A 16,751-nucleotide genomic window follows, 5' to 3' on the forward strand; every position below is an offset into this window, starting at 1 on the left:
GGCAGATTAACTTTCGCTGAGAAAGTCTTATCAACCATTTTTCCAAACCACTGTCGATAGGCGGTCCAATTAGAAACAATGTGTCTTATGAATTTGATATTGCTTTTCATGGGCACATCAGCAAAGAGAAAAAGTTTAAAGTTATAAAGGCAAAACGCGATAACATTAATCAAAATAACAAAAAACAAGGGTCACAAGACGTTGACATCAAAGTGGGAGAGGAATAACCCGTTGGATAAGTTTGACTTAGGCAATCAAGAATTATTGAGTATAAACCAAAGCTTTTTAAGCTCAAGAACTTTAGCGAGACACTGTCAAACGGTTTTGCAAAATGTTAATGAATGAATCGAAATATCTTAGGAAGGCGGTGAAGAAGACTGCCGAATCAGACACTGTGGAGCTCTCATTACCCAAACCATGCGGATTGGTGCATATTAGACTGAACAGCATTTTTTTTTGATAATCAACGCGAATATTTTATAAACCATCGATAATTTTGAAATCAGCCTGCAGTTAAACTCATCGGCCAGCGAATCATTTTTCCTTAGCAGCCGAGGATCCGGCGACCCCAAGTTCCTCATGCAACTAGGGGGTTGGGCAGGATGGCCTAGAAGGTCCAATGTGGTCATATTATCGCTCAATCCCATACGAGATGGTCGCATTTATACCTTAATGGTGCTTGTTACCGAAACGTATCTTATATATATCCTACAAAGGACCATCGACATTGATAGCAGTGCAGTCTCTTGAAACTTGTTGAGTTTGAGACGGTTCGTGTAAAGTACTTATTAAGACGATTTAATTTATATTTCGCCGACGGTCATCATTGCATGGTATGTGTAATGATAATGGTCTGAAAAGTGCATCGAGTAAACGTGATTTTTTTAGATCCTGACATCAGTACCTACATATATATCAGTATCTTATGGTTTCGCCAGGAATTCCATACCTACGAATTAAAATCCCGAATTAATTTATACTTTGATAATTTTCTTTTATTTACATATATCCCAAAGTATGACAATCTAAGTATTTTAAAAAAGTGACGTAAAACAATGAACGACCATAGAGATTTTCATAGAAACAAAAAGATTCCCCTAATTTTACCTCTGAATACAATTATGTATATACCTACATATATATGTGCAATATATATGTATATGTATGAGCACAAACAAGCTACGTACATACATATATAAGGCATCCATCCACAACTAATTAACATATCAAAAATATTGCTTATAGCCGACTACAACTCGGCGATAATCAAGTCGAAAAATAAAATACCAAGGTAGCTTCAAACGGTCTGACTTATAGTTATTACAACTACTTTTGGTTTCGTCTCTTTTTTATTTGTAGAAAATCTCCCCCTTTCTGTCACAATATTTGCACTTACAGTCAAAACATTTAAACAAATCTCATAAATTTTCACTCCAAATTTGCATAAGCGCGCAATAAAAAACCCAAGCGTTGAGTTGAGAGCAAATTCCGAAAGTCAAAATGGCAAGATAACAACAACAATAGAACAAAGTAACAAAAAACCGACCCCAAAATAGTGACGGCTCAATGACAGTGGATGGGTGGCAGAACGGCAGTGACTGTGACTCCGACTATGTTTGCAGAAGGCAGAAGTGGAGAGAAAACCCGCAATAGTGTTTGCGTTGACAAGCAATGGAAGGGGTATATTGAACCTGTTGTAAGGGAGGAAAGGGATCAAATGTGTGGCGGCAGCTTTGAAAACTCCGCCTTAACAATAAGCAAGCAAAAAAATATGTTTATATATACACATACATATACATATATACAAGAAAACTTAACCCCAACACACAACAATAAAAGCAACAACTTGCTCTTGTTAGCAAAAAGCACCCATGCCAAGTGCGAACGCCAAACATTTCGATTGAATAGCACCGCTTAACAGAAATGTATAACATTTGCTGCCGCGGTTACCACACCACGTTTTTATTTGGGACAAAACGCAATATGAAAAAGTACAAAAATTTTAACAAGAACAAAATTTAGGCACGTTTAATATAATCCGTAACACAGCCAATGTAATACCCTGCACGATACTACCATCCAAATACTTGGCCATGCTAATCCTATTTCATTACGGTTGAGGATATGTGACTCGTAGAAAAAAGAAATGGCATTACGAGTAGATAAGCCATAATTGAAAAAAAAAAACGCTTTCTTTCGAAATAAACCATTGCAACAATTCGTTACTTTGTTTGTTGGAGAAATTGTTAAACCTCTGACAATCGATCTACTGATTTGAAGGCATATGTCACAATGTGTTGTTATGATACAGTATTGGTTAGTTTCCCTATAAGCGCCTCCAGTAAACTTTAGGTTCTTCCAGATAATGAGATATTGAAGTTTTCATAGCCCGATTGAGATATTCGGCCCGATATCCTGTAGTCTGTCCGATTTAAATAGTGTACAAATATTATAACCAGTTTAGCAAAATATGCGTGAAAATGAATCCGTTTGAAAAAATTGTAAATCAGGCCAGCTTGCACAAGAAAAACGCGCATAAGTATTCCTGCAATATCTCATGGAATTCTATTCCTTCAGTAAAGATACAATGATGATCGTCTCGGATATTTAAAGCTGAATTTGTACACCACATTTTTTTAAACATTTTTGAATCTATAACTGTTGTTGTGGCATGGCCATTCTCTCGAATATGAGCTTAAGGCGCTAACAATAATTTTTCATCATTATCATTGTTGTGTTACATTTTTTCTTATTTGCAAAAATGTTTAAATTAGATTAGAAGAAAGGATGTTCTACAGTCAACAGCCATGTGGATATATATAGATCCATTTCGAAGGTTGCTTAACCCCAACACATCAGTCACTTTTAGGCTTCGCTGCGTTTGTGTCAATAAACGCGGAATAGAAGTAGAAGTTAAAGCAGTCGACAAACCACCGCCGTGGTAGCCGAATGGTTAGCTAAGCGGAGCCCAAAGGCTATTGACTGTAAAATTTGTTTCTTTTAATCTAATTTAAAAAGTTTTTTTTATCTATAAAAGGTAGGATTGAAGCGCATGACATTTATGGGACCACTAATATTAATAAATGAATTGTTGTTATAGAATGAAACGTTACCCCTTTTCAAATTCTATTCATTCCGGGGCCAAAATTTTAAAATTGGGAAATCAAAAACTGATTCGAACTTTGAAATCATTTACCATAGAGAATTGAGCTAAGTCATATATAACAAGTAAGGAAGTCTACGTTCGGTTGAGACCGAACGTTACATACCCAGCTGTACACTTTAAATGCTGTTGTTGTTTGTTTTGTGTGCTTAATAGTGTTACAAGGCTGCGCAATTATAAACATCGTTCAGAGGATGCAAAAAGGATACAGAGGCTAATACCAAGGACCTTGAGCAGGTAATAATGTAGTTTTCCTTCAGATATGGGGATTTCCCTACTGTTTATTTTAAAATAAAGATATAACAGAACAATAAAAATACCATTGGTACAAAACTATTTTTCGCTAAAATTTAACTTATTATTTTTGCCTACGACCCTTTTTAAAGTCATTTATATAAAAGTGGGCGTAGTCCTTAACCAATCTTATCCATTTTTACTAAAAATATTTCCTGTAATAAGGAAAGTATGTGTACCCAATTGTGTTACGATATGTAAATTTTTCTTCGAGTTACGGCTTCCGAAACATTGAAAATTGCTTAGACAAAAAAGGGGCGGTGCCATAAATTGAAACTTTTCCTATTTGTTGTTATAAATCCACTTGGGAAATGGAATACCATTGATATAAAGCTCTTTTTTGCAAAGATATAGCTTATTTTATTGGTCCACGACCCTTTTAAAAGTGGGCGTGGTCCTTAACCGATTCCGTAAATTTTTCTTCAAAGCATTCCTTATAGTAAATATATAATAGGTTTAACTATTTTTGATTTATGATTAATAATATTTGTAAAATTTGTTTTATCACAAGTGGGCGGTGCCAAGCCTATTTAGAAATTTTTTTTTAAAACTTTTATCAAGAGTCTCAATATCAGCCTACACGTCGGACTTCAACATTCTAGGTGTATTATTTACTAAATAACCAGATTTTTGTGTTTCCAAAATGTTATATATATAAGATGTGGGCGTGGTTATCATCCGATTTCGCTCATTTTCAATACCAACCTATTCTGGGTCCAGATAAGCTCTTGTACCAAATTTGGTGAAGATATCTCAATATTTACTCAAGTTATCGTGTTAACGTGCAGATGGACGGATGGATGGACATGGCTTAATCAAATTTTTTTTTCGATACTGGTGATTTTGATATATGGAAGTTTATATATATCTCGATTCCTTTATACCTGTACAACCAACCGTTATCCAATCAAAGTTATAATACCCTGTGTACAAGTTTTATTAAGTAGATCCTGTTATTTAGGATGGAGCCCGTTTATGGCTTTGAACTTAGAAAGGTTTTCTGGATTATGATTTCGGACGCTTTCTGGTAATATTTTTTTGGGAAGCATCATCCCCAATACTAACCCCTGTTTCTAAAAATCGAACGGACAGAGAGTTAAATGCCTGATTTTCTCATCTCTCTCATAAACCGGGCTCAAAATGCTGAATAAATAGGGTCAAAAAAGAGTTATTTATACACTGCAATCAATTGGAAATAAGCTTTATACTCAAGTCAGCGCAAACTGTTGTCCGTTATTAGACCTCTGTACATAAACAGAGTAATTTTGCAGCATTACTCTAACATCTCGCGTTATTACCTAAGTTAGAAAACTGTGGTTCTTGAACTGCAAAGAATTAAGTATTGAAGAGTACCCAAGTTTGTGCGAAGTGATGCCAAAGCCCCTTCCTGAATAAGTTTGAAATTTATGTTATGCGCGTAAAAATAGGCCGAATACTTTACGCCGGATTTCAGATATTCCTTGGATATTCGGTACAAGCCTATTAAAAATTAAAGTAGTCACATAAGAGGTGGCTGATATTTTATGTCGTTTTATATATTTTTTCCGCGGTATAACTCTAATATTTTTGAAAATTAGTCCAAAGCACGATTATGCGACACCTTTGTCAATTGAATTTTTGAATTTATGTTCAGAATAAAAATGGGTTGAACGCTTTCTCCTAGGCAGGTATCAAAATATTTAACTGTTACTACATAGAAATTTTTAGAAACAGACAAGTAGTAGTTAACAAAGGTTTGGTAATAAAACTTTGTTCCAATAGTTTTTAAAATATTTATAATGGCTGACATTTAACGTCGGAGTGATCGGCGGAGTGAGCGGCGGTGGCTGTTTAATTTATCAAGCCTGTGCTAAAATAACATAAGCCTACATATGTATATAGAGTACTTTTTATTAAGTTGCTTTGTTTAGGGCAGGGCCGTCCGTAAATTCAGCAGACTAAGAAGATTAGGCTTTCGCTAAAAGGGGTTTATAATAAAAAGATCAAAACGATACACACATTTTTGTATCAAACACCTTAAAAATAAAATCAAAATAGAAAAAAGGACCAGTGACTACACTTGTGTAAAAAGGACCATTTTTATTACAAATGGACCAAAGTGGCAGCCGTGCGTGGTATAAAGTCGAATAAAAAAGTTATTCTTAATGTAAAAAAAAGAAGGCTTCGCTTACCGCACTTAATGTTAGAGCGAGATGTAAAATATACTTAAAGCTGCGCTATTTACATATGTATAACGCAAGCGCCATGTTATAAAGAAGAACCGGTTGAAGCAACGGAAGCGTAAGTGAGCGCGCCATATTTGGCAGCACAATGGCCGCGCTCTTTACGCCAGTACAAAATCTATTTTGTTGATTGGAACGAACTAACGGCACTACTCTCTCGTATATTTCATTGGCGGTAATGTGAAGTGAATTGTACAGTGAGAGATAAGAGCAAAGTGCACAATATATGCGTTGTTGTTTTCACACTTCCTTTGCTTACATGAACGCGCTGCGCTGAGTGTGTACTCCAATAACTGGAATAAAAAACAGGTTTTTCCAGTACACAAACGCAAGCATTCGTCGTATTCACACTTACACTTATTAGAGTATAAGCCACAGTTTTCTCACTTGCACACGCGACACAACGACAAGCGACAAAATGTTTTGCAATACACTGAACAGCATTACCACATTATGTACATAAACAGGTATAGCAATAGCGTTGCTTAGCCGGTCTTCCGGCTCGTTGGCTAACTAACTGGCTATCGGACTGGCAGCCGTCGTTGGCGTCGTCGTCGTCATATTCATAGTCGGGTTGGAGCAAGCAATCGTAGTTTGTGTATTCTGTGTGCTTTTGAACGTGTATTTTGCAGCGCAGCAAATGATCACATAATCACCTCGTACCTAGTCGTTCACGCACTTTGTTTGTGGTTGGTTGCGCGTTTAATTTCGTTAGCAGTGTCACGAATCGACGGTAAATTGACTGCGCTTGGTGCTACTTTATTAAAAATGTGTTTTTAACGCGCTAAGACGAGTGTAAATGCCGTCGTCGTATTAACGTTGTCAATTGTGCGCGATTATCGTCGGCGTTCTATTTTATTGCATTAAAAAAAAAAAATTCTGACTAAAATGTTTTGGATGCGCGTAACGTTTTAATTGCACAATTGTAAATCGGTGCGAAACAATCGGTAGGAGTTTAAGTGTGTAATTAACAAAATCGATTTATAAAGTACTTGATATTAAGTAATTATATTGTTCACTGAAACAGCTGCAAATACAATAATGCAATTCTAAAAAAATGTGTATGGAGTAGGAAGAGAACTTAAGTAAGTTGGAAAAAAAAAAAAATTGCTATAAATACATATAGCTGAAAATTTTGAAACAGCTGATTACTGATTTAAAAAAACATATGCAAATGAAAACAATTTTTTTTGAATCGTGCAAAAAATTGTTGCGTATATCAAACTGCTAAAAAATTTTATAATTCTTTCTTAAAAAATTTATATTAAAAGAAGATTTAATAAATAAATAAAAAATTTGAAAAAAACCCAAAAAGTGGCTAAATAGAGGATGCAATTAAAATATTATAAATAAAAAATAAAAATAATAATAAAATTATTACTTATTTTATTTTTATTCACCAAGTGCTAAGTCAAAAAAATTATAAAAGCTTAACATTCAGCATTAAGAAACAATTAAAAAGTTCGAAATAGTTACGTGCAACACCATTAGCCCCACCCTTCGATAGTCCACCTTCTGCGCCAATAATCAATTACTTACATAACAAATAGTTGACCGCCTACGCAAGCATTCACAAATAGCGAAAACAAAACTCAAAAAACCTACACACATACAAACACTCATTCAAAAGAGAAGAAAGAAACTTTCATTGAAGAACAATCGCGTTCGCCGTCGCGTACTAAATCACTAATTGCAGTGCGGAAATTAAAATGACACAAATTATACCGTAATTAAAAGCATAGCTAGCACGGCTGTGTGTATATTTGTATGTTTGGATTAAAGTGTGCATAACAAGTGGATTTGTTTTTGCAAGAAAGAATTCGTTATACAAAAATTTCGGTATTAAAGTGCGTCTAACAACATTCGCAACAAATAAGTGACTAAATAAAAAAAAAATAATAATAATATAATCTTTTGACAAAAAAAAAAAAAAAAAAAAAAAATACTTAGAAAAGCCTTAAAAATATTTTTAAAATTTTCACAACACTTACATTTATTGCTACCTTTGAGTGTAACACCCATTTGTATGCTTTACGTAAAAAGTTTTCCAATTTATCACTAAAAATAAGTTAAAAAAAAGCCTCTAACTAATTAAATTGAACTGTGTCAGATATTCCAATTAAGTAGTTGAGATATTTTCCTCGTTCCCTTTTTGAATTTATAATTTCGTGTACGCGTTATTTAAAAAACCGCCAAAATTCTTGAAAAAGTGGCCTCGATAGGCGCCAACACGCTTAATTTCACTGATTTAGGGAGCCCCTACGAGGGGCCTCCCAGTACGCCACAGTCCGGCATGGATGCGCCTGACGCGCCGCACACACCTAAATATATGGATGGTGGTACAACAACAACGGGTACACCGGGCGCACAAATGCCGGGCAAGTCAGCGTTTGTGGAGCTGCAGCAACATGCCGCCGCCGCTGGGTGAGTGTTTTAAATGGCATAAGTAAGGGTTTTATTATGAGTGGGTTTGTTGTTGTTGTTATTTTGAATACAAAAATACTTCACAGAGTTTACAAAAATATACACGGCGAGCATTTTCTATCGCGTTTATTACTAATTCGATTCGGCATTTCTGCAGGTATCCGCCGCCGGGAGATTTTGTAATTTTCGCGAATTCCTTCCAACTTTTTTTCCATTTAAAGAATGAAAATTTGAAAAAAAAAAATATCGTGCATTGGTATTCCAATAACATCCGAACTATATTAACTTGAAAGTACACTTGAGGTTTGTCACTAAAAAAGTGTTTCTGAAAGAACCTTTCGTTATGCAGGAAACACTCATTTGTGAAGTCGATAGAAACCTATCGATGTTTAATCTGCTGCGTCTTCTGCTTTTTTTCGTTTAGAGCTTTGATATTAGGCAATAAAGTTCTTTAAAAAAGGATATTGAACATTATGTCGATTGAGCTCTTTTGCTCCCAGAGTAAACCCGTCTTGGAAAATTAAATACGTCCCTATTCATTTTAAGTTTGCTTTATTTAAATATGAGAAGCTGCAAGCTTGAATGCCAAACACCTTAAATTAAAAAAATACATATTTATTCTGCTAAAATAGTATGAAAATACGTAAAACTAATACCTACGTAAATATTTAATAATGTCAGAATTATACTTGCGTTAAATATGAGAACACTTTAAGTCAAATATGTTGTCTAATTTGGTTTAAGTATTTTCATCCTTGAAAACACAATGTTGATGATCAAAAGATATTTTAAGTGCATACGTTGGTAAAAATAGTTAAATCTAAGTGAAAATATTTATAATTTCATGCTTTTTTCTATGGGTGTGCTCGTAATGAGCCTAGTTTCAGCCCTCTCTTGAGAGCTCTTTAAACTCATTCATCATTTATTCCCGGGATTGTTGAAAATAACTTTTTAGCATTCATTTAAATAATTTATTTTATTTTTAAAGCAAAAAAAAGCATTACACTGGGGAACAAAAAACATAAAAAACCGGCGGCAAGATCTTTCTTATTGGTCTCTAAGGATTATTACACAGAATCCTAAACTCAAGTCAGACTTTCCAAATTTGTTCAGGTATTCGAGATATTTTTGTCAAATTTAAATAATTTCTGTAGTCAAAAACAGAACTATACTTTCGCGATTTCGACGGGTAGAACCCGAGTCTGAGTTAAAACAGTCCCGGCACTTCAAGTTTTTGAGAGTTCTGAATAAGGTATTCTTGAACCGAATAGTAATACTATGCATATTTGAAAAAAATCTGAGATAGCGTTTTCCCACTCCCTTCGGGATCCCAAATGTCATATTTTTCACAGCCATTGTTCCGTTCCTTGGAATTTGACAAGTACAATTCAAATCGAGAATTAAAAAAAGTTGTGTGATTTTAAAAAAAATTATATCGTTTTTAAATTTTCGAAGCTTTTGGAAATGTTCTTTGAAGATTTCGTCTTTAGTCAAATCAATCCGCTTATAGATATTCAAATAAGGTAGACCATTGAGACGCTCTTGTCTTGTCCTATCGTATTTCTCAAATAATTTTTGATTCTTTTCAAAGTTGAAAATTAAATTTCTGGCATTGCTGTTAACTGGCAATACTGCCAAAACTCGCAATTTAAATTTTTGAACGTGTTCACATTTATTACTATAAAACTTACCGACAACGCATTCAGCGCATTTCGAACGCTTTGATAACAAATTCGTTGCCTCCACATCTTGACTTCAGATACGAAATCACTTTCGGAACAATGCAGTTATTCTTCGTAAAAGTTTTAGAGTTCGAGTTCTGTGATTTTCTCTTTATTGAATTCTTGCTTGAGAAATAACGAATCAAAGCTTTGGAAAATTGATTTGTGCTTTCCGAAGCGACTTTGAAGGGGATAATTGCAATGTCGAGATGCTACATGTTTTTTTGACGATTGCATAAACGCGGCTTTCTGATTTCAATCGCATTTGAAACACGTCCAAACAACTTTCTCGGCTTTTTGCCGCTTTTCCTTGAATCCATTCAAAGCATCTTCTTCAACTCCAATTCTCGACTCAAAGGCAGAACAATTGAATTAATGGATTGCATTATGTGACAAGAGTTTTGAAAGTCTGCAGTCAAAATTACTGGTAAGAGATGAGAAGCCTCCTGTGAAGTCTCACATTTGCATACATGATACCTTGAACTTGATATTGACAATACCAACAAATGTTTTATTTGAAAAGCAAGCAAAAAAGGTCACCCCCGCTCTTATTTAAAAAAAAACAAGAAGTCTTGAGGAACTGTGTGTAATAGATGTCCTCGAAATTTCGAAAATCTTGGGTGCGCCACTGATGTGAATTTTGATATTTTTTCGTGATACATTTAAAGGAGTCGGAACAGTTAAGTTAGATAATAAAATATTTATAACATAGACTAATGAAATATGCATGTTCCGATCGTTATCAGTGAATCAGTAGCAAAACATATGTACATAGTACATCGATAAGCGCAGACGTTATTAAGCATAAAATAAAGTGCAGCATTTGACAAATGAGAAATGGCATTTTCGACGGAAAGTCAAGTAATCAACTAAGAAAAAGCGTGGCTAGCACCTTAACACACCCACCGCAATATACGTATGTATGTATGTATGTGGTACCGATTCAAATTTGTATACATTTGTACATACTTCCAATATGTACACACATGCATGCTATGTAAATTACAAATAATTACAAATTTTTCATTTATAACTTCTTTAGTTTAATGCCCGGTTTTTCAGTTCGAGCTTAAACTCCAGTCAAAGTTGACTAAAGTTTAACCTTGCCACACCCAGAGAAAACCGGTCTTGGAATATTAAATACGTTCCTATTCATTTTAAGTTTGCTTTATTTAAATATGAGAAGCTGCAAGTTTGAATACCAAACACCTTAAATTAAATTCTGCTAAAATAGTATGAAAATACCTCCCAGCCAGCATTTTTTGAAAATTTTGATAAAAAAATATTTAAATGTCATACCCCAAGATGATTAAAAACGTTCAAATTTAAAAGCATTTTCTGTTCGAAAATTAATGTATCATCGGGAAAAAAATGTACCTTAAATGTGATTATTCTTGAATAATCATTTATGATTCCTATTTCGAAACGATTTTTATTCATATTTGATATCATTGTAAAATTGAGCTTTAATTGTTTTAGAGTAATATTTGACTGCTTTTCACAGTCATTTTCTGATAATATTCGTGAACATATTTCAATCGTTTTGGTTGAGATTTTTGAATCATTTTTGAATGCGATTATGATGCATTTATTCTTCATATCTCATTCAAAATATGATACTACATAATAATCTTATTTCATCAGGGGAAGGAAGCATGCGAAGGTGAGCTATTCGAACCACAGGTAACTCGCAAACAAACTTGACCGATATACACCTGCGACTACAACATCCAACATCAGTTATTATCTTCTACATCTTAAAATACGGATACGACACGTGATGTTGAAGCCGTATCCAGGTATGTCGAGCAGTGGCGGATCCAGGCTGCTTTTTGAGGGGGGCCGATTTCAGTCAGTAATTGTTTCTCCCAATAGCTGATGTGTTTTGAACAAAGTTCACATCAAGATACTTTATACGTGAAAATACAAGACAAAAAAACAAGGGAAACGTATAGCAGAACGTTATTTTTTAGGGGTAAATTTATTAGTATTTTTTACATCGTTTAATATTTCCATACACATATTTGGTTTCATTTAGTTATTCAAATTAACAATAGTACATCCAATTTTTTGACATCATTTTTATCTTCTGCATAGTTCATATTCACACAGTAAATTTAATTCTTTGCTTACCTTTTTTTACATATCTTTCAATTATATGATCAATATCAATCTCAATATCGAAATGGGTATTTAAACGTACAAGACCAGTGAGTCTGTTCTCGGACATTGTGGACCATAACCACCGGCGAAATGTCGAAAAATTCCTTTCAGCACAAGCATTGCTAGCTGAAAGCGTGGCCAGAATTTTGATAAGAGCATTTATTGATGGAAACGCATATTCATTGCAATCATTTAAAACTTTTTCAGCTGATAGTGGAATTGATTTTTTGTGTTGCTTATCAGACCAACGTTCTGATCACACTTCGTACTCTCCATCTAGATTAATTTTATTTCCTCCAATAAGAGATGTGTATCCTTTACCAAGATCTTGGACAAGATCTTTAGATAAATTCTTTTTTTGCAGTGTATTATCTTTGATGATTCGCGATGAAAGTAGCAAATTAAGATTAAAAACTTGCAATGTATCTTCAGGTAATCTACCTTGTAAATCAAGAATGATATGATCAAGAAGAGGTATATAAATTGCTCTTCGATAATACTCTTCAGCGTCTGATGAACTGTAATTCGCTGGATGTATTTGCTTTTTAGCAATTCGTGGGAGGACAATATCAAACTTCAACTCATCTGCTAAAGCGACTACTTTTTTATAAAGTCCCGAAAAACGACTTTCTGCTTCAAGTCTATGGTTTTTTTAATGTTCGCAAAGTCAATCACTCAATGCTTCAGAAGCTTGATTCAAACCTATTGACGATGTTTGCAAAAGTAAGCTTAGTGGTCGTGTAACAGAAAGTACATTGCTCAAACAAATCATTGAAATCACGAACTCTGTCTCGTAAATAGATTTCAACATAGAACGAGCCTCAGAACTTGTTGTTGAATCTTGCCAAGTAGAAATTTCTTGAAACGAAGCAACAATTTTTGTGATTTTTTCTTCAAACTGCATTAGACCATCATGTTTTTCAGACCAGCGCGTTTCACATAGTCCACTTAATGATTCCTGCAGATGTTTTTTGAAAACTATTGTACGTTTCGGAGACTGATTTGGAATACTGATAATTTTTTTCATCAACGCAATACAATCCTTTGTTTGAAGAATTTTCGACGTTTTCACAATCGAGTTATTAAGACAATGGCTGAAACACGGACAATGATTAGCATTGGTACATATTTTAATAAGTTCCTGCACAGCTCCCTTAACTTCTGATGTCATTACAGAACATCCATCCGTTCCAATTCCAACGCAATCTTCGAAAGGTATTCCTAAATTATTAAATCACTATGTGTGCCAAGGCTACACCTGTCAATTTTTTTTCTCTATTTATAACATATTCTTCTTGAATCGAATCGTACACATCAAGGAAAGTTACAAAATTTTCTCTTATATTGCCATCATATAAGATTATGAATAAACTTTATTCAATAAAGTAAGGTTTGATTCAGTATGTTATCAACAGTGCAAATATTTCTGAGCATTGAACTGATTTGCATGAGCATTCTTACCGTTGAGCGCTAATATTATTTGAAAATTGATACTCGATTAAAGCATTCATACAAAAACTGCATTATGAAAAGTAACGATCAAATATCCATCATTATATTTATACAAATACTGCATATAAAAAGTGGGTTTCTGGGACTTCGTGAAAAAAATTTTGTTCCGAATAAATTTTGGAAAAAAAAATCTAGTCCTGGGGGGATCGCCCCTTCGCCCCATAGTTAATTTTGACTGGAGTTTAAACCCGCACTGAGGCATGGGCCTGAGTCCATTACTAAAATTTCAATAAATAACTAAATTTATTATTTCTATATTACAAGCTGATGGCAACTGCGTTCATACATACATACTTATGTGTATGTACTTCTTAATATAAACGTATGTAGATATGCCCGAGTATCAGGCACATGGGTGGATATAGCAAGAGGCGAAAGGGCGATTGCTTTTTAGTTATCCCAAAATTCTTACATTTATGATCATGAATTAGAAAAAGTTATCCTTTCAAATCTGATTTGGATTTTTAAATTTAACTGAATGTATTTAAATTCTCTCAGAAATGCACCTTTGTAATTATCGACTGCTGGGCTGAATATCTCTTCAGCTCTGCTGTCTTATCGATAGAATTTGGCTGTCCCTACTCACGGGAACATTTGAAGCTTCTAACTTTTTTTCAATTTTGCCGCTCTTCTTTATTATGGGCGAACTGCTAGAATTTTCGAGACGCATAGACATTTTGGTTCAATGAAGGAAGGATTTTTGGAATAAATCTTGCTATGGACTTAAATTTTGAGATAGGAAGTAGATATTTTCGAATTTCTGGTTTTTGCTAAGAATATTCTGCAAATACGTCCGTTTTTGTAATTGTGTAAATCGGATTTTCTACCTTTTTTCGGAAATCGGAATCGTCTAAAGTTTCCTATTTTGACTTCCTAATTTATGGCAGATGTTTAAAAAAAAAAAATTAACAAAATTAAATCAGGGTAGAAAGTTAAAACGAATAATAATTAAGAAAGTGCTTTAATATAATAAATAGAGAAATTGACTAACAAAAAAATATTAATATCAAATTAAGAAGCATTAAATAGTTAATTAAATAAATAATTAAAATTTAAAATGAAATTTAATTAAAACAAAAAGAGACAAAATTTAAATAAAAAATTTTAATATTTAAGAATTCATGAGCTTAACACCGGCTTATAATAATTGAAATTTCACCGTGGTGTGATGGTAGCGTGCTCCGCCTATCACACCGTATGCCCTGGGTTAAACTCCCGGGCAAAGCAACATCAAAATTTTAGAAATAAGGTTTTTCAATTAGAAGAAAATTTTTCTAAGCGGGGTCGCCCCTCGGCAGTGTTTGGCAAGCGCTCCGGGTGTATTTCTGCCATGAAAAGCTCTCAGTGAAAACTCATCTGCCTTGCAGATGCCGTTCGGATTCGACATAAAACATGTAGGTCCCGTCCGGCCAATTTGTAGGGAAAATCAAGAGGAGCACGACGCAAATTGGAAGAGAAGCTCGGCCTTAGATCTCTTCGGAGGTTATCGCGCCTTACATTTATTTTTATTTAAGTTTGTTTAAGAGAAACTGAAAAGAAACAAACATTTACTGGCATATTGCGATGGTACCAATTTGAAAACCGCCACAAACACACCATTAAACAAACAAATATACAAATTTTAGTTAAAGCGCAGTTTTTGAATAAGTCCATAACTGTTGTGTTTGAAGAGCAAACTAATTGCAATTCTTGGATACTATTTTCGTACAAAAACTTTGAAGAATTGAAAACTTTTGCATATTTTGGTCTGTTGTTCTATCATATTAGGTATTTTTCGAACAGATTAGCTATAAAATTTATAGATAGAATTCTAGCGACAGCCAAAAGATTTCTTACTTCTGGTTGATTCTTCACATCCATATCAACTGAATTCAATTAAGTTTCTTTTCTGCATATTTGTTTTCTGACTTCGTTTAACTATACCTAGAGAACTTCAGGAAGTTCTGCAAATACTTTTCTGAGAATAAATTTACCACTTACTTACAGATTTTTTAACATCATTCTAAAGTATGACATTTTCGCGACGCCTTGGAAAGAGTCCTTTCTTACACTCAGAGAAAAAATCGTTCTAAAACGAACGAAAAAAGTTTAAAATTAAGAACATTCGTTGACAAAAGTCTGTTAAGCACGTTTTTTCTCTTGGGCTTGTTTTAAGAACAGTTTTTCCAAGCACACCGTTCGTATTTTATGACCACTTTGGTATTGATGTGGAACCTTCTGTGCTCATTTCAAGCACTACTTGGGCTTGATTTAGGATTTTTCGTTCTCACGCTTCGAGAACGATTTGGGGCCGATTTAACATTTTTCGGTCTCAATTTAAGAACGGTTCGTGCTTGATCTTTGGTGGGAGGGAAAGTATTTTTTTAAATATATTTATTTAATTTTTATTAATAATAATATTTTTGTCATAAATAAAGAATATTTACAACAAAAAAATTGTTATTAAAATTCAAAAGTTTAAGAAAATGCATAATAAGCATTTTCTCATACATTTCTCTTATTGAGAAATTATTCTTATTTAAAGATGTAATCTGCATATATACTTAAAACATTTCATAACAAGTTTGAGAATTAGCTGTGGATATGTGAATGGAACTGAACGAAAAATAAGAGTTAAAAAAATAGAACAAAAAAAAAAAATTGTTTTAAAAAATTCAGAGTTTGGCGGTGATCGAACTCGCGCAACACGATCGCAAGCGCAACATCATCGCCGCTGGGCCACTACAACTGCTTAATAGCTGCTGCCAAATGGTGTATTTAACATTGTAGTGCACACGAATTGTACCGTTTTTTTTTCTTGGGCTTGATTTAAGAACATCGTTCTCATTAATAGAACATTTGTTCATATTTTAAGACCGGCCGTTCTTTTTCAAGAAAATGGTGTCAGTTCAAGAACAAGGTTGTTGTTTTAAGAACAGGTCGTTCGTTTTTCAAGAACAAAAAAGTAAGAACATGAAAAGCTTGAGTTGAGTCCGGTGGTGCTGGATTTTAGAACGGCGTTTTTCTCTGAGTGTATGGCTTTCCATAAAAACTATGGTGGTTAATAGAGCTCTTCGCTATTCCTAATGTGTTCTCACTCAGAGAAAAAATCTAGCTTACAATCTATGCTTACAAAGGAGTTAACGTGACATGAGGGGTTAAACTCATACATTTTTGCGTTAAAAAGATAACTTGCCCTTTTACAAGTGGGCCTAAATTAGAGAACATAGCTCTTATATTAAGTATGATATAATTCAGAGCGGATTAGAATGC

At 34.0% G+C, this 16,751-nt stretch overlaps 1 protein-coding gene across 5 annotated transcripts in view; it reads left to right on the forward strand.

The window, feature by feature from the left end:
* Nucleotides 1-6,246: 6,246 nt before the first annotated feature.
* Nucleotides 6,247-16,751, forward strand: part of Dll (Distal-less) — a 199,798-nt gene continuing 189,293 nt past the window's right edge. For all 5 annotated transcript variants that reach the window (XM_067774368.1, XM_067774371.1, XM_067774370.1 and 2 more), the window contains exon 1: nucleotides 6,247-8,103. In XM_067774368.1, coding sequence (XP_067630469.1) covers nucleotides 7,973-8,103 — 131 coding nt within the window. In that variant the 5' untranslated portion in view covers nucleotides 6,247-7,972. The remainder of the gene's footprint in view (nucleotides 8,104-16,751) is intronic.

Source organism: Eurosta solidaginis, chromosome 3 (genome assembly GCF_040869045.1).
Source record: "Eurosta solidaginis isolate ZX-2024a chromosome 3, ASM4086904v1, whole genome shotgun sequence".
Taxonomy (NCBI): Eukaryota; Metazoa; Arthropoda; class Insecta; order Diptera; family Tephritidae; genus Eurosta; species Eurosta solidaginis.